At 40.5% G+C, this 18,691-nt stretch overlaps 1 protein-coding gene across 5 annotated transcripts in view; it reads right to left on the reverse strand.

Annotated features, from left to right (window-relative positions):
- Positions 1–18,691, reverse strand: part of ELMO1 (engulfment and cell motility 1) — a 303,043-nt gene that overhangs the window by 29,245 nt on the left and 255,107 nt on the right. For all 5 annotated transcript variants that reach the window (XM_053976921.1, XM_053976912.1, XM_053976927.1 and 2 more), the window contains one exon: positions 3–166. In XM_053976921.1, the coding sequence (XP_053832896.1) occupies positions 3–166 (164 nt within the window). The remainder of the gene's footprint in view (positions 1–2; positions 167–18,691) is intronic.

The following is an 18,691-nucleotide window of genomic DNA, read 5'->3' on the forward strand; positions in this document are numbered from 1 at the left end:
ACAGAATTGGACGAGACTGGAAATCTTCCTGGTTCATTCTTTCAGACTGGCGTATTTTCAGTATTTCTGTGTAGCTGAGATTCTGAAGTTTGCTCTTGAATTGATCCAGAGAGCTAGGCTTGGTAGTGAGTGCTCTCATTATCTGTTCTTTCACTACCTGCATTACCTGCAGTTGACAAGGAAAGAAAAAGAAGCTGTGTTAACACTTTCTGTGTTTTTGTTTCAAATCTTATTCTGGGTCACACTAAGGTTTCTAGGTACAGAACATGATTAGCCTATGTTGTCTCTCAGACAACTTTTCAGCAACATAACCAGAAAATAAGCCAACTTTTGACAGGGCCTAGATCACAGCCTAGATCAAAAAAAGCTCATCTGGTCTGTGACAAAACTGGGGTTTTTTTGAGGGTGGTGGAGAGCTGCTAACTGGCCCATTGCTTCCTTTTATCCCTTACACAGAGGCAATGGGCACACACTGGAACACAGGAAACACTTTAAACACCCTTTAAACCCCTTTGAGCATCAGCAAACACTTTTTCACTGTGAGGGTAACCAAGTACTTGCACAGGTTGTCCAGGGAGGTGATGGATTCTCCACCCTTGGAGACACTAAAAAAATGTCTGGACATAGTCCTAGGCAACTGTCTCTGCATGGCCCTGCTTGAGGGAAGGCTGACCAGATGATTTCCAGAGGTAGCTTCCAACCTCAACCCCTCTGAGATTCCGTGAGAGCCTTACACTGCAGGCACATTGTGGGCATACACAGTGAAGGAAAAAGAACTCACTAAAAGAGACCATTAGTCAGGGAAAGAGAGAGATCACTTTGCCAAGGATATTACAGGATTGCTTTTGAATAAATGCCATAAACAATGCAAACCAAAAAAAGAGAATGAAGGATGGCTAGGCAACAGCCATCTATTCTGCATAATAATTATTTTTTTCAGGACAAAACTGCTGAGACACAGTTAACTAAGGAGAATTGCTTGGATCTAGTTCAGATAAATACATATGAGAGATTACTCTCTCTCTCTCTCTCCATAATCCTACACTCATTTCCTTCATGACGGTGCAAGTCACACATTTCAAAATATTTCTCTGATGTTGTGCTTAAATTAGCTGAAAGAACAATTCATCATACTCAGAAAAGTCCATCTCACCCAAATGCCAAAGCTAAAAACCAGTAGGAAATGGTAACAGCCCCCTGTATCAAATGGTAATGACAGAAATAAACAGTTACACAAACAGAAGCCAAAGTTTTTACTGCGCTGTTAATTTTCCTCTATTCTTTCATCTTCACCATGTATCTTAAAACAGAAACTCAGCCCTTTAGAGGTTCCCTAGTAGTTCCAAAACCTTCTATTTTCATATAAATATTTAATTGCTTCACATGTGTTACCTCGATCTTCTAACTCATTGCCTGCACTGTATTCTATTTTGCTTCCTGAGATGTACCTTCTTTCTCAGATGCGATCTAAGCACCCATTTTAGCTGTGTCCAGCTGGTGAAACTAAGCAATTAAAGAACTGAAGAATTACTTAGCTGGTCTACCAGTGAGAATTAGCTACTTCCCTATTGAAAGATGAACTCTTGACTGGCACCTGACTGCTCAGAGGAATTAACACCTCCTCGCCTGCATTTGCAGTGCACTCACTAGTCCAGCCAGTCCAAAAGGTGCTGTCACACCTCAGAAATGACAAACCATTGCAAAACCCAAACAACCTGAATGTTGATGGATAATGCCCAGCAAGGTGAGTGGCATAATTCTACTGATTTCACTGGGTCTTGGTTTAACAACTAAAAGGGCTTATGTAAAAACAACATGGCCACAAAGGGAACATCCTCAAAAGAACAGCAGGAAAGAGTGAAACAGTAATTCTAGTGCCAAGTTGGATGTTTAAAAATATGTTCTGTCTCCCCCTTTCTGCCTTCTTGACAATGACTACCTATCGCTGCTAATTATTTTTAGATATAAGTGTTATATGCACTTATGCATGCATATAATTTCAGTTTCACGAGTTTGTTCAAATTTCTATAGAGATCTGATTTTTGTTGCTTATATACAGATTTAGTTTCCTAAATTCAGGGACTCACTATAGGGAAGCTGTTTCTTATGAGCACTTTTTCTCATAAAACAAATGGACAAGCAAATTAATAAATACTGTATTTTAGGGAATTGCATGCATGAGGATCTTTCTCTGGTCTCTAAGCCATCCACATGAAGCAGTGCTCATTCTTGGCTAAACTCTGAAAAGGTTCAAATTCAGTAGATTTGGAGCTCTGTCACTTAGGCTTATTTGCAACACCCTTCTCTGCAATTCATTTTTAGAGTTAACATGCAAACAATGAAAATTCCTTTTCTCTGCTGTTGTGTGGAAGGTCATTCATGGGGTATCATGAAAGAGCCCCTTGGTCTGGAGGCTGCCCTTGCTCCCGAGAGAGAATGCAAGAAGCGTATGCCCCAGGGCCAGCACGTAAGGGGATGATCTCTTGCCTTGTAATGTTTATAGCAAACACTATTTAACTAGCTGGTCAAAGTGTGAAAGCTGCTGCTTCTAGTGAGTCTCCTGAGAATTAGGGAATCACTGCCAAGGACTTCTAATCTGTTCAATTTCCATTGCTCAGTTGCCAGCCTTTGATTACTGCTCTCTGAGAGACAGCATCAACCTTTCCTCCTCATGTATCTGACCTTACAATGAAATTAAATTTATTCTCCACTCAATGTGATTGCACGTAGACACTGTAGACAGTTGTTTTAATTACATTATACTTTGCTACTCTTACTGAGAAAAGAATGTTTCAGAGGATGCATTTGCTTTAAACCATGTGCTTTTTATCTGATGACCTCTTGCATGGGTAAGAGAATCCAACTAAGACAGGTAAATTCACTGAAGACATGAAGAGAAAGACAGTAGGAAGAAAACAACAATATTTTTTTTTCAATTAAACACAGAGGACCTTATTCCCCAGAATTTGAATCCACTTAACATATTTCAAGAGTTGGTATCCTACCATGACATGTTTTTCATTAAGCTGTTTTAGTCTAGTTTGTTATGTGTTTTGCTTATTTGACCTCATCATTGTCCTGTCATATTCTGACTACTTTGGCTTTCCAACATTTACCCCCCTCCTCTCTCTTTCTTGCCTTGACAACTTTTGCCTGTGCAAATAAAATCTATTCTTTCTGGATGGAGCAGAGGTCTGAACTTGGGCTCTACAACAAGGGGTCAAAATAAAAAGAGTGAGAAATTTTATTACCAAAAGGAGTGTTTCACCAGGGCCAAACTCTACAGCAAGCTTCTCACTGAGCTTTTTTCAGCAGCTTGCTTGCAGCTACAGAAAGTACAAACTTCTCTACTCTATTCATCCCATACTGATGCAAAGTTTGCTCTTGGTACTGACTGGAGAAGCCAGGCAGCCCTCTCAGACACCTACTATTAGCCTGCAGGATTCTGGAAATTTAAGTCTGAGCCTTCCCCTCACCAGATACATTCCTTCTACAAACTCACAGCATCAATCTTTTCAGAAACCTCCCCCAGAACAGCCTGGATGCCCAGATGTTCACAACAACCCATCTGGGGTGTTACCCAAGTGGTAGTGGCTTTGCACTGAAAAAGGGTAGGTTTAGATTAGGTATGAGAAAGAAATTCTTACTGTGAGAGAAACAGATTGCCCTGAGAAGTTGTGAATGCCTCACCCCTGGAAGTGCTCAAGGCCAGGATGGGTGGGGCTTTGTGTAACCTGGTTAAGTGGAAAGTGTCCCTGTCCATGGTGGTAGGGCTTGAACTAGATGATCTTTAAGGCTCCAGATCATGCCACGATTCTCTGATCTGTGGAGCACCAGATAGGAAATGAACCTTTCTCATACTTGCCCCACAATATCAATGTTTCACTTGGATAAGCACAGCCTTTGATGTGCAATGGCAGCAGCAAGAACATGTCTGGATGCCATCAGAGAAGCCTCTAAGTTGTACCTCTTGTATTTTGGGGGAGTTGTTACACCGATTGCTGCTTGGATGGGTGACTCAGGGGCTCGGGTGTGTCAGCACGTAATGCTGACCGACTGCTATTAATCTTGACAGTTCACTTTCCTTCTGCACAGACAAGACTTAGATATAAATAACCCACGTTACAATGATGTGCTTCGTTCAGTGCTTTCCTGATTTGGCTCAATATTATCAAGTACTGCAAGGTGTGATTCCCCCACCTCACTGCAGCACAGGATAAAAGAGCAGCCACTGAACTGTCCTTCCTCTGGAGACTACTCTCTACAATCAGACTTGAAGAACCTGAGATGTGAGAAGTTTTAGGCCCTCATTCACTAGCTTTTTCACGTGACCATTTAAAAATCATCCAGCCAACAAACAGGGAACTGGAGGAAAGACATCTCTTTGCTAATTGGTTGTAAAAAATTCATACTTAGCTTCCTTCCTATCTAAATGTTCCTGAATAAAGTAGCTTGGTTAATATAAGTAAAAAATGCAGGTAGAAACATAATTTAGTGATTCAGATCCAGCTTGATCATTTCAGTGTCACAAAGTGATTTCCTTCAGTTAAATCCACAAGGCAGGCAAAAACAAGGTTGTACAATGAAATAGCCAAATCACTCTTAATGAACAGTGCTTACTGACAAAGGAGGCTGTAAAGAAAATTTAATTCTGAAGGGAAAGGAAACGACTTCAGTTTACCATCAGCCTGTCAACTCCTTTAATGAAAACTTTACATGTTTAATGTGTGCACCAGGTAATTTGAAACATTTTTTAGACTGTTCCAAAGGATACATTGTTACAACTAGATCAATGGTTATGTTTTCAGATTACTCAGAAGAGCCATCCTGAGAGGCTTCAAGGTCCTTGTAAGATAATTTAATGGTGATTCCCCCCACCCCCCGCCCCAATCTCCACATATTGCGGTCTGTGAATTCCCTACACCAGTCTCTCAGTCACAGTCTGTACCAAACATTCACTCCACATTACTTTAGAATATTAATCTAAACATGCCCTCCTACACAAGCAAATTTAAACTCAGTGCTGGTACAATCTAACCATTGACAAGAGACTCCAAAATTCCAGACCATTACTTCTATTACAGTCTGTGTACTCTGGAACTACAAAAACCTCCCAGTTTTCAATCTTCTTAGCTATTCCAGAACACAAGGACAGTTACTGTAGCCAGCGATAAAGGGGCAACTCTAAGCCGTCTGGATGTGCGTAGTCACAGGAATAATTAAGTTGATTCATTTTCAGGAAGCAGGATGAGAAAGCAGCTGTCAGAGGATTTAGCACATATAAGCTCAGATATATTTTATCTCTTCATTTTTCTGCAGAATTTAAAACCCATTGCAAAAAACTTTGTGTTGCTGCTTTTCTTTCTTTCCTTCCTTCTTTCCTTTTTGCTTGTGATTGTAATTTCCAGTATGAACCAAGATACTTCTCTGTCTGCAGAAAAGAGACTTGTAACAATGCAATGGTTTTGATCAAGCTGAACAGTCTGTTTCCATGCAGGATCAGTATCAGCATCCAGTTCAGCAGTGACTATCATTTTGCAGAACAAATGAGCACACCTAGCAGATGTGACGATGGTGCTGAGAGATAGGAGATATGACAGCAGTTCCACACAAGGTGTTTAACAGGTCTGTAGCAAGAGTCAGAAAACCTGATCCTGTAGCAATACATCAAAGTGAAATCTTGTTCAGAGCCTCAGGACCCAAATAATTGCCTGCCCTCTGGTGAGGAAAAGAGGTAAGAGAACTTGAAGAGCCTGACCTTGCATTGGATTCCAAGATACAGAAGATCAAGTAGTAAAGAAAGAAAAGACTGAAGATTGAGTGGTCACAACTGTTTTACATTTCAGAGAACTTAATTTTTCTGATTTCTATTTTCCCTTGACTAATGAATCCCAGGTGTGGGAAAACAGACTGAAACCACACAGTTCCTGGGAACTGATAGGCTGAGACTACTCTTAATTCAAGACTATGAAAGAGGAGATAGAGGATTCTTTACATTCTTGTGAGAAAGATGTAATAAGAGCATCAGGGTCACGAGCACAAGACTAGTGAGCACCATGAAACAGAGTGTGAAAGGGAAGCTGAGAAAAAAGCCTTTCCTTTCTTTGTAAATGGTCTGAGGAGTACCTCCATCTGGAGAAGCTGATGTAAAAAAGTTCCGTTCCCTGCAAGAGATTCCCAGCTTACTGTGCTATTGCATGTGCACACCTTGTAAATCATGTTCAGAGGAAATGGACCACTTATTGCTGAACTCCATCATATTACATCCCTGGGCTACTCCATCTCTATAGAAAGGGTTTATGGCCACAGCTTGACTTAGCACTTTCCAAAAGTTCTGTTAGCTGCACTGATTATTTTTCCCTTGGATACACAGATCCTGATGGAGAACCACTGGAGGCCTCCAGTTCTTTTCTAACATTACTATTTATTTTCTCAATTACACCCAGTAACAGTGGCAGAAGATTTGGCTGGGAGCAAGAACCATCTTGAACTTAATTGAGAAAAAGACAAAGAGCTGTCACAGAATTCCACTGAAGGATAATATGGCTAAAGGAATGGGCAATAAGATGATTTTTACAAGAAATGGGAACAGACTGGAGTAGACAAAGGAAAATGAAAGCAAGCTAGTAGGAAGGGTGTTAAAAATATGGAAAAGTAACCAGAGGAGAAACAAAGGTTCCAGTGGGAAGTATCAGCATGAGGAAGAAGGCATCTGGAAGATGGCTTGCAACAAAATAAATAAAAATAGGGACAAGTCTGAAGAAGAAAAAAAGAGGCAATGATAGATATTGTATTTCAACAGAAAATGAAGTCTAAAGGAAAAGAAGAAATGAGATTTTATTAGAAATTCAGTTAAATGGAAATAGGAAAATAGAGGGTAAAATATGGGGGAAATTACATTTTTCTAAAATTATGGCTCAGGAAGCAGCTGACTGAAAGGAAATCTTCCTTAAGGACTGGCCTCAGGAAGTTGAGGATAAAATTAATAGCAACAGAAAGGGAAGTGAACAGCAGTCCTCTACAAACTTGAAATGCAAGTGGGTTTAGAATCATCAAAATACATGCAAACACTCTCCATAATTTCTTTATTTTGATAAAAGACAAAGTGGAACAAGTTCACTGTCTTCTTTCAGGACTAAAATCAGAGGCCACACACAAATGCAAGGGTTCCATTCAAAACAATGCTAATCTAAACACACAGGTCAAATACTATTTTCTTGGGTAATACAGGGTTGAAATAGGAATGACTGATAGACAGGAAACCTCTTTCTCGCATTAAATATTTGCAGAAAACTATTTGCATCAGAAATAAGGATTAAAATTATTTTCCTGTTTGTGCTTTGTGCCTTGAGGTAGACACAGCAGGAAATAAGTGCTGTGTGACAATGTTTCTATCCGAGTAAAATGATGTGCAAAGTTAATATGACAGTTTTTGTAAACTTTCTTGTTAGTTAATTGAAGTCTTAGGTCAGACAATATTACATTATTCTCCCCAATGTCTGGCAACCTCCTTTGGCAAAATAAAACATGAACAAAATCATTTGTGGGTGGCATTTAATCCAGGGCTTTGCACAGACAAAATGTACTGATCTTCTCCAACAAAATGTTAAGTGAATGGAGGGGGAAAATGAGGAGATGTTTCTATCTTTAGTCATATACTAACGTAATAATTAACATGTCAAATAATATGCTTGTAAATTCTAATGAAAAACAATATGAGAGTTACCCATTATTAGGAACATACATTTGGGTGCTGCTTCCCTTAATTATATTAAATGGCATATACTAAATGAAAATTAACTTAATATATTGGCAAACTGATGGTTCTACAGGAGGAAAACAAGGACAAGATTCTATCAGACAGCTTTTTTCCCCTAGGAAAACATAAAAATCAAAGAACTCAAGTCCTACATATTAATGATGAATAAAACATGAATAAAATTATGATGAATAAAAAACTCTTTAAATGGGTAGAAAAACAGGAAAAGTGGCAGAGCAAATTTTTTTAAAAAGTCAAACAGAAGGGTCTGGAATCATTGCTCAGTACATCTAATAAATGGATAAAACTGTAAAAACAACATTATGAAAGATATGAAACAACAGTTTCATATCTTCCTATCTTCTTTAGCTGAGACACAACCAAATAAAGGTGTGGCCAGCTGCATTGCTGGGATGATCTCCAGGCTCTTTCACCAGTTGAAACCACTGTGTTGAGGTCCCTCCTGTCCAAGGTATGAATCGCCACATGGCACTGCGAGCGGTGCAAGCCTGCCACTGTCCCGGCTTGTGTTGTACCTCTCCTTGTCTCCAGACAGCTCCAGGGACTCTCCAGTCTAATTTCTAAATGGAAGGGGAGCCAGTGTGACAGGTTCATGTCTTTTTAATACCAAGAGAAATGGAGTTCCTTAGTCATCTAAGTGATCAACAAATACACCAGCTAGCACAAAGCACCAGGCAATATGAGTACAGCCTCTCTACCTTTCAACTGCATACCTCTCCTCCTTGCTAAGCTTTTCCCAAACCTGATAGACCTGGAAAATCCATCCAGTGTGTCCATGAATTCCATTTGTTTGCAGTAGCAAATTCAGCCAAATTTCCCCATGAACATTTTTCACAGAGAAGGAGATTTGCCTGTGAAAATCGTTTAACGATTAAACACTCTATATGCAAAAGCTCTGTAATTTTGCCAAGCTTTGCTTATACTTATGTAGTACTTATGTAATACTTGCTGTTCCTTCAGCAAGTCCAAAAGTTGGCTCACCACTCAAACAGTAAAATTTCTTATTTAATTAAAAGTATCCCCTCACATTTATTCTGTTACTTACATGAACAAAAGAAAAGAAAATATAAATAGAAGCTGAAAGTTTCAGCTTTTGTTTTCTGGACCTGACATATAAAAAAAAGTGATGTTTTCTGGACCTCACTTTCCCATATTTATAACACCCTTCCTACTAGCTCACTTTCATTTTCCTTAGCGTACCGACATAAATGACTTTCACCATTTCATTGCTACCTTCTTATTTTCTTTATTGTTTGTTTGTTTTGGGCATTGCATTTTATTAGAAAAGTGAAACTTCCAAAATTTCTACCAAACAAAACCATAAAAGACTGAAAATGTGGTTTTGGATTCATTCCTTTGAATTAGAAAGCTAAATTACATATTTAGGCTTTTCTGATGAATGCATAAACCCAGTATTTGGTATGTTCATGTTAGACTATTTCATTCAGTCCCATTATTTGCATGCCCTTACAGTTAAGGTAAATGATCAGGCTGTGCATCTTGGAATTATGAAAAAGTCAGTTGTTCAGATGTGCCATGCCTCTGAATGAGCCTACATGCTATTTTACATCATAATTTATAACAAAAGTAAGCTGTAATTATTTTTTAGGTAAAGCCTTGTATTCATATTCATGTCTCTGAAGAAAAGTGAGCTGACCAACATGCCTACAGAACACCAATTTTTTAGCACATCTCATATTAATAACTCTTTCAAGTGATAATTGCATTGTTTTCAGAGATTCCAGTGTGTGCCACAATAACAAAAATAACTACGTGAAATAGCTGCATGATTCACAGGAATACACAAAGCAATGAAGAGGTTAAACCCATTGCAACTTGTGAGATTCTAGTTACAGACACTATTCTGTAAATCTCCTGCTCACAAATTACTGACTTGACAGATCATAATAAGTGCTGTCAGGACTATTACAAACCAAGATCTACTTGGAACTGCCAAACATACACAAAATGTGTATGTCCAAGAGAAAGGGAAAAAAAGTCTTTTCATTGCCATTTTAAAATGTTCTGAAATAACTGAATAATACCTTCATTAAATTCTGAATTTTTGCAGTCAGTCCAATTAGATTTCTGCCTCAGGTAGTTATATCATTACTGAGCTAGTCATATAAATAAGAACAGCACATATTATATTTCCTCCTGAGCTGTGGCAGGTAACCCAGAATATAAGGAATTCAACCAGACTATTCTTAGAAGAAGAAAATGTACAGATGACTTGTTTTGCCATATCTCATTTTAAGAACTGCAGTGGAATGGTTTATGGCTTCAGAAACCTGTATTTTTCATTGCTGCAAAGGAACAATATTTTCTCCCCACAGATCAAAGGGAAGCTTTTTTGGGATCTACATGCAGTACTGGAAAATAAACTACTCCCCAAGACAGAGAGCAGTGATTTATATGACACCTAATACTAACACCAACAATTCAAAAGCATTCAGTCACCTCACTGTGATTACAAAACCGATCTGCTAGCCAGAGAAGGTGGGAATGGAACAAACTACTTAGGTTACCCAATGCTTTGGGAATATGATAGACTTCCACAAGCACAGGGAAAGGCATCCACAGTTATCTGAAATCTTAACTAAAGACATGTATCAGTAACCATCAGGACTGGTCCCATTGCTCCATCCCCTTCACTACATGCATAGGAAGCATCTGAAAAAAAATCACACATTTTTCTCCTCCAGTGAATACTATGTCAATACCACATTCACAGTTTATATTTTCCCTCTCTCCCTTTCACTCATAGTAAATCAGGGCCAAAGGATTTTTTTCTCACAAAAGGATTAAAACAAGATTGGCTTCAAGTTTACTTCCCACTATTGATTTGAAACTACCAATGACATATACCGAAACACATCGATCCTACCCAGGAGGCTAAATAATGTCTTAAAATAGTGCTATTTCTAGTAACCAACTAGTGAGTTATGGGTGGATAAAGGTTTACAATCTTCCAGTAATGAAAGATCCTTTTTCTGATAACTTAAATACTACCGCGGCACTTTTTTCCACACTGTCACAAATCACTGCACTTCTTTCCATATTGTCATTAATCCATATTTCTAATCAGCCAGCAGACTCCTTCTTTCCTACAACTCTATAATTATTTACTTTATGTTTTTAGGCAAGAGATAAATTTAGAATTAAATGCAAGATATTTGTTTTCCCTTGAAAGGTTAGATTCAGATTCTGTGCACTCCAGACTGCAGCAGTTACCAAAAAAAAAAAAAAAAAGACATCACATTTATCCTGCAACCCTACTGCCTCATATGTGACTACACAAAGGATTTGCTTTGGTAAGTTTGCTCAGGTCCAGAAAGAAGACAAATTGGAGATGTCATGCTAGAGTGAACATGCTCCAGGGGCACAGACATGGCATGTCCAGACATTTGTTTCACGTGTTGGTGACAAGGAGACTAGAACTGAGGTTACAGATATAAGGAGGTTAATCCCCCCTACTGATTCTTTGGCTCTATGGAGTAATTAGAGTGTAGAATGGGATGTGAGGCAATGACAACATAAGTTTTTGTAAAACTTTGCTACTATTTTATCCTAGTAGAAGTCAGGCAGGAATAGGGAGGAAACTCCTGTAAGGGAAAGACTGGTGGGAATGATGGAACTTGAGTTTCTGTGTATGAATGGTTCACAGAGACAATATGGTAGAGGCAAGAGGAAACCACTGTGTAGAGGCAAGGCACACAAGGTGGGATGAGGCTGGTATTATTGGGGCTGAAAAATCAGAGGAAGGAAATATTCAGGGAGGGAAAGGTGATGACGGCCTAACTTGGAAATAACTGCGTGAAACAAACACATCTGGAATAAAATTCTGCCTGATTTTTAGGATAAAGGATGTAAGCATGGATGAAGCTGGCATCAACACAAAGTGAGTGTTTTCTGTAAAACAAGATACACCCAATATTTAAACACCTGATTCTTTTGGAGACTCCCACCCCTCTGTCACATCAAAAATGCATCAATTCCAAAGGCTGTTGAAAACAGTCAGCCATCTCTGACATTTTCTCTAAACAGAGTACTCTTATCACTGGCTTTCCACTGAAAAAAATGGATTGGCCAATATTTTCTGAGCAATCCCAAGTCTGCCCAGCAGAAGGCAAATTACTTCAGTGTCATTGCCCCACACGGCCACAAAGCCAGTTCAGAAAGAGCAATATTCCTATACAAAACCACGTTGTGTTTTTATTTTCTCCAACTGCCTGCTACAGGCTAGGATTTCCCTGACCTTCCTGGCTTTTTTTCCTTCCTTTTTTTTTTTTTTTTTTCTCTTTTTTGAGTTCAGAGGCACTCCCAGGAGCATACTAAATGAGCCCAAATATCGCTGCACCAGCCACACACAGAAACATGCAACCTTCTATTAGAGAGACGGGCTGGGGGAAGCCTCATAAGGATGCTATTATAGTGGGAGAGAGGAAAATAGCAGCTCCCCACGGCAGCTGTGAAGCGGGCGGAGTGCCCAGGGGCCCGGTGGCAAGGGGCAGCGAGTGCAGGATGGCTGGTTTCCATTGAGGAGGGAGGCAGGAGAGGCGGCTGGCGGGAGGCGCTGCTGCTGGCCGCTGGCACGAGCAGGAGCAATACCTGCTGTTATTTCACCTACCATCAACGCCCACGGCTTCAGGGGGCTCACTTCAGATCTGCTTACAGCTTCTGCTTCCTCGGTCTCGTCTCCTCTGGGGGAGGACCATGACTCAGAATACATCGTGCTGTGCCTGGTTTGATGGGTTGCAGTGATTTAAAGGAACACAAACAGCTAGGCCTGAGCTTTAAATAAATAAATAAATAATCTAGCGAAGCAACACAAGCCCAAAGCTGACTGACCGGTGGCTTTTGGCACCCTCTGTTCTTTATGAAGGCCCTGCAAATGTCTTTTGCACATCATAATTCTCTGCCAAACTAAACATCATCTTAGCAGAGCTAGTGCTGCAACTCACAGGCCATTACATATCAAGCAACAAAAGTGATGGCCAGTGGAGAGACAGCCTATTCACAGCAGGATTCTGCCAATTACCAGTATTTTTCATAGAGATAAAAATAAGAATCTTCAGTGCTGATCCAGTACTGATCAGCATCACTGTAGTCAAGCCTTGAATCAACATTTAGCTGGGGCATATATTTTCTACATATTGAAATATTACTGAATTAAAGTGATAGTAAATCTGACTCCCCAAAATGTTCCCTTGCACCATATAAACCATTTGTTCTTGTGAAAGCAGCATGCACCTGCCTCATGTCAGATTTTCTCTGCTGTAGAATGGGTAGAAAAGTATTTATTGCATTTAGTTCATGGTAAGACCACAAGATCCTTCCAAATTCTATAACACACATCTGAGTTCATTAGATAGAAGAACTTGTGTATGTGCAAAGCCCAGTGACAGGTTTGTTCCCATTTTTGCCAGAAGGAAATGGGGGGGTGGGGGGGGGGGGGAAATGCTTCCTCTTAGAGCTTCTTGGAAAGGCAGTAAACTATTCTAGTAGAAATCTCAGCTAAGTAGCATCCTCTTTAAGACAAAAGAACTCTGATGTGAAAGCACAAAAATTTTAAGAACAGCAAATGTCTTGTTGCCGCATACATAAACCTGACTCCTCAAAACTGCTCCGTGATTCAGCCACCTCCACAACCAGCAGGACAGGATCCAAGATAGGTAAATATTTCCTAAGGAAAACAAAATTCTAGTTTTCTTATAGAGCGTTCTTAGCAAATACTGCTCTTGATATAAGTTCAGGCAACAAGGATGATTGGTGGGGGATCCTTGAGCTGCTGAGTACAATGACAAGTCCTTCCCATCGCAGTTACAGCCTCCTGCCCTCCCTGAAGCCATGCTCTTCATGCATCTGCAGAACATTGCTCATAAAATTAATCAATTCTCTGATACACCTGTAAAGAACACAAGTGGCAACCAAATGTCTCTCCCAACTATCTGCTGGCATTACTGACAGAGGTAACACAGCACATTTGGATGCGAACACTTCCTAATAGGCAAAAATGTTAAAAATGCAACCAATGCCGTGGAGCTACAACCTCTATTAACCAAGATACAGTGCTTTCTGTTGAGGAAGGTACTGAGGGAAAAACAAGCCAGCAAATTCCCTGATAGCACACTGCCCCCAGAGCTCCTGGGCACTTGGATGTTGGAGAGATCCTGGTCTTGTGTACCCTGCACCTGAAGGAGAGTTGGTGGCCATGGGAGGCCAAGGCAGTAGACAAAACAGCTTGCTCCAATCCGTGCAGCCTTTTTAAACATGCAAGATTGGCTCCAATGGCTGCAAAGAAGAAAGATTTAAGAGGGCTTGAGTAGAGACCAGGGAAGTGCTGCTGCTCTCCAACAGATTTTTCTCAGACAGCAATGCAAGCCTAACTTCACCAAGAGAGAGAAGTGCAGTTCCCTGTGGATGTGGAGAGTTTTCACCTGGACACAAGTTCACAACAGAAAAATCCCTGATTTACACTGATTTCCAGTGCTTTCCACTTCCATGGGCTGCCTATCAAAATGAGATAACAAGAGAAATCAGGAGGCCAGACTCACCTTTGGGGTTACTTTTATCAACATAATGACTGGGAAACCATTCAGGTTCCTTTAGATTTATGTTTTTTGTGTTTCTTCCACAAAGTAATATAAAACTTGAGGAGAGAGAAACAAAGCAAAAGATTGAAAAGAAATATTGATATCTGACAGAAACATCTGGAAAGTCCCACTAACACTGGATTTAAGAACCTGGTGACTGCTCTGTTCAAAAGTCAACACATTTGAAGAGACAGCAGGCATTGGCCGAAAACCCATCAGTCAGCAGTCTACTGTATACAACCCTTTCTATGTATATGTATAGCTGTCGCATATAACAGGCTTCCATCTAGATGGCCATTGCAATACTTCAGTTAATTTGGATGGTTTTTTTCATTATCTCAAGCTCTTGTCCACAAAAACAGTCCAGTAAATCTATTTTGAAGGGCTTTTGTTATCATAAGTTAGTTTTTAGGGCATTTTATCTAAAGAAGTTGGATACATCACTGAAAAAATACAGATATAAAATTATAATCAACCTCCTCCTCAAAACACTTTAAAAGAAACCTTATTTATTTTTGGATTTTTGTAAGACTGCAGCATACATATTATTTGTCATTTTAATCTCTTTGGCCAATTTGATAATTTAAATATTTTTTATTTTCCTGCTTGTGCCTCCAGAATGACTTCTTTAAATAAGGGAAGCCACAAACCAGGAATCATCAGTAAAAGAAGGCATCAGGAATATTTCCTCATTTTAAGACTAGAGCTACTTAGAGAATCAGTAACAAATCAGCGAAAGAACATCAGATATAGGATGGCCTAGAAAAAAATTATTAATTCAAATAATCAGCTTCTAATGGGTTTTTATATGCCATTCAGGAGTAAGCTGCCAGTGATAACACTTCCATACATATCAAATTTGCTATTAATTACAGCAAGTAGTAAAAAGAGGTGAAACTGAACACAGAAGTCTGTGTGTGAGTAAGTGACTTCCTATGGTAGGACATGTCTCCAGAGTGGTGGGTGATACCAACCAAACATATCCACAATATACAAACCTGTGAAGTTAAAATGCCTTCAGCTCCCAAAAGATTTTAGGGAACAGGAAACATTCAGGCATCTGCTCAGGCTAGATGAGTATGGGATGACCACCCAAGGACAATCTATCAGGAAAATGGATGTGACTCCTGGGACAAGGGGCAGAGATCACTGAATGTGCAAACTTCTCACCCCACTAAGAAGCCTTCAGCTTCCCTCTGTGTTTAAGTATCACTTGCTGCCCCAAACTGGGACTTGGGTGTGTAGCAGGCAGCACAAATCACAGCCAAATACAACTAAGCAAGAGGAGGAAAAAAATCCTATCTCAACAGACAGCTTAAAAACCAACTCCCCAAGCCCAGCAACCAGAACAGGCTGCACATGGAAGTAGCACCAGCAGCTGAAACTCTGGCGAGGAGACTCGTGTGGGAGTTGTGCTCGCGCTCGCTGAGGGGCTGTGGGCAGGTGGGAGGAACCTCGCTTTGCTCAGGGAAAGGAAGGTGACAAGAAGGAACGGGAGCCCTGTTGTGATGTGCCTATGCTGGGGAACATAGAGGATGTAAATTAACATACTTTTACCTCTGCATCCTTCATGACTGATTTAAGAAGCCTAACAATGGGTAGTAAGCATTACTGGGGCAGGCCACTCTCAGGCTCTGAGGACATGTTGCTGAGGAACAGTAATATAAGGACATGGTGTCTCTTCAGGTCTGGAAGGCAATCTGCAAGGGTTGGGTTGTCACAGCTGTAGCATCCTCAGCAACGCCTTGCCAGCCCCTGGATCTTTTACATCCAAACAGAGCAGGCAGCAGCAGAGCCCCCAGGAGCCCTCCATACGTTTCTTCGCAGCACTGTGATTGTCAGCATACCTAAGGGGGCACCTGAAAAGCACTCCCCCTTAGAGATAAAACTTAGGATCGACCCCTCTTACCTTAACTCTCAATCTGACCAATCAAACTGCTACTACTCACTGCTTCTCTTGCAGTCCCAATTCCTCCTCCCACTCCAAGGATTTGAGGTATTACAGTGAACACCTCCAGCACCTCTGACAACCCCCCTCTTCCCAGACTGCTGTTGTTACTGCAACTGCCTAATAAATTCCCCCAAAACATTCTCCTACCTGGGAAAAGAGTGAGAAGGATTCTCCACTGTTCACAAGGATGCTGAAGACTTGTGGGTTGGAAGGGATGGATGTCAGCTGGAGCCAAAAGACCATGCATGTTCCCCATTGCAATGGAGGCTCTGGCTCAAAGGAATAGAAAAGCACCCATGCACTCACAGACAGCAAGTGCTTCTTGCAGAACAGCGGATTTTTGGGGCACAGAGGGTCAACCTCTGCTACTGGGACAAGGCAGAGCCTTTTAATTATGGGCTCCCACAAACAGCCCTCTCTTACTAAGGCCAAACTAACAGGAGTTGTTGTCTAAAGCTAGGTGTGTTTGTTGAGCCCTTTTACTTGCCTTGTCCACTTCTAGCACTATGCTTTCCAGAGATAGATTGCTTATCTTTGAGCATGAGTCACACCTGGAACACGCCACACATACATAATGGCACTCCTGTAATTCTCTTTCCTGGTATTCTTTTCTCCTTTAATATCAGAAGAGGCTAGCTGTGTTTCTGAATGACTGTAGCACAAATAGGTGTGAGAAAGATGTGCAATTTTTTCCCTTCTAAACCATCAGGAATCACATTTTCAAATGCAAACCCCAGTGTTTGGTGCTGACATCAGTTACACAGAACAAGTGTGGCTTCAGCACTAAGACCTCTGATGCACATGCTCCCCTGCTGGGGAAAGCCCTGTCTGAAAAGGAGGTTTTTCTTGGTATACAGTGAAAATTTAATTCCCAAGAACTGTCCAATGTCTTATCTTACCAAATGAACTCAGCAGTGTGCTGCAGAATTTTCCTCTTAATTTTACATTTTCTACATGGAGAAAAGCAAGTTTTAGGCTCCACTGGACAGAAAATAGTATGCTAGACAGGACAGACAGCTCTCTATTTCAGAGAGTTGATAAACCTGCATATCTCAAGGCATCTCCTTCACACTTACTAAATTCACTCATTGAAAGGAGCAGATGTTAACTTTCCAGTTTCCATCTAATCAAAAGTGAGAAAGGGAGAAAGCTTTTCCATGCCTGAGATGCTATAAAATTTGGCCAGCTGAGACAACTTCTTTAAACTTCAGAGCACAATGCAAATGTGTCTGAGTATAGTTGAGAGGGAAATCTGTTCTTAGGAAGCATATTTCTCTCTGTATTTGCAGCTGTGCCACAGAGAAGCCAAGATGGCACCTATGTCAGAGGCACAAGAAGAACCAGTTTTGATGGTATCATTTGTCCCTACTCAATGATCTCTGTGACTTTATCCATCCATTGCAATTCCATAGGCACTGCAGCAAACAACTCCTGTTTTATCCTACAAGGACAACTGATTAAGCAATATTCCCAGTAGCTTTACTGAAACAATAAACAATAGCATTTTATTTCATTTCCACTACAAAGGAGTGAATCCCACAAACAAACAAAACTGAACATCAAGCCAACTCAACAGAGGCAAAGACTCAGTCTCAGGCTTTTAACAGGTTTCCCAGACAACAGAAGATGAGAGCTTTAAGGTCCCCTCTTATCTCATAGCTCCACAGGCCTAGAAACAAGGAGGTCAAGGGCACTACAAGAGTGAGATTCCTACCTTTAAGGGCTGGCAGTGCTTACCTCAAGTCATGCAGAATCAAAAGGTGTTAAAATGACAGCATTTTCACCAATGGGAATGTTAAATCATTCTTGTAGCAGTTTTACATCAGTTAGAATTAATCTTTCTTTCCCTATGAGCCCTGGATTTTTTGACTAAAGGTTAATCAGGCAAACTGCCTTTTAGTTGCAGGAATGTATTTTTATACTTTCTAATTCACTGCAGAAATAAGATTTTTATAATACTGCTGACCTTCACAGAGTGGTATTAAGATTTTATAATCACTCCCATGAGTGGCCTGCATAATTAAACTATGCCTTCATCTCTCCTGGACAGTGGGGCCATTGCAAGCTCATACAGACCACTTATTTGCTGTACAGCCATTTTTATACCCACAAGACACACAGAGTAGGAGGAAGATTTACAATGAATATGTGAGAGAAGGAGAGATGAAAGGACAAGGGCAAAGTGAGTTCAGCTAACTTAGGTGCTGATGGCAAACATGTGAAACAGAGACTTCCTTACCTACATAAAGTATTGGTATGTCTGTAAGCCAGTTCCCACCCTGCCCATGCCCACCCACCGTGCACTATTCTTGAATCAATTCTTCTTTGACTCTTGGTGCCTTCTGCTCCCATTTATGCATGGCA

The sequence above is a fragment of the Vidua macroura genome, chromosome 1 (genome assembly GCF_024509145.1).
Source record: "Vidua macroura isolate BioBank_ID:100142 chromosome 1, ASM2450914v1, whole genome shotgun sequence".
Lineage (NCBI taxonomy): Eukaryota > Metazoa > Chordata > Aves > Passeriformes > Viduidae > Vidua > Vidua macroura.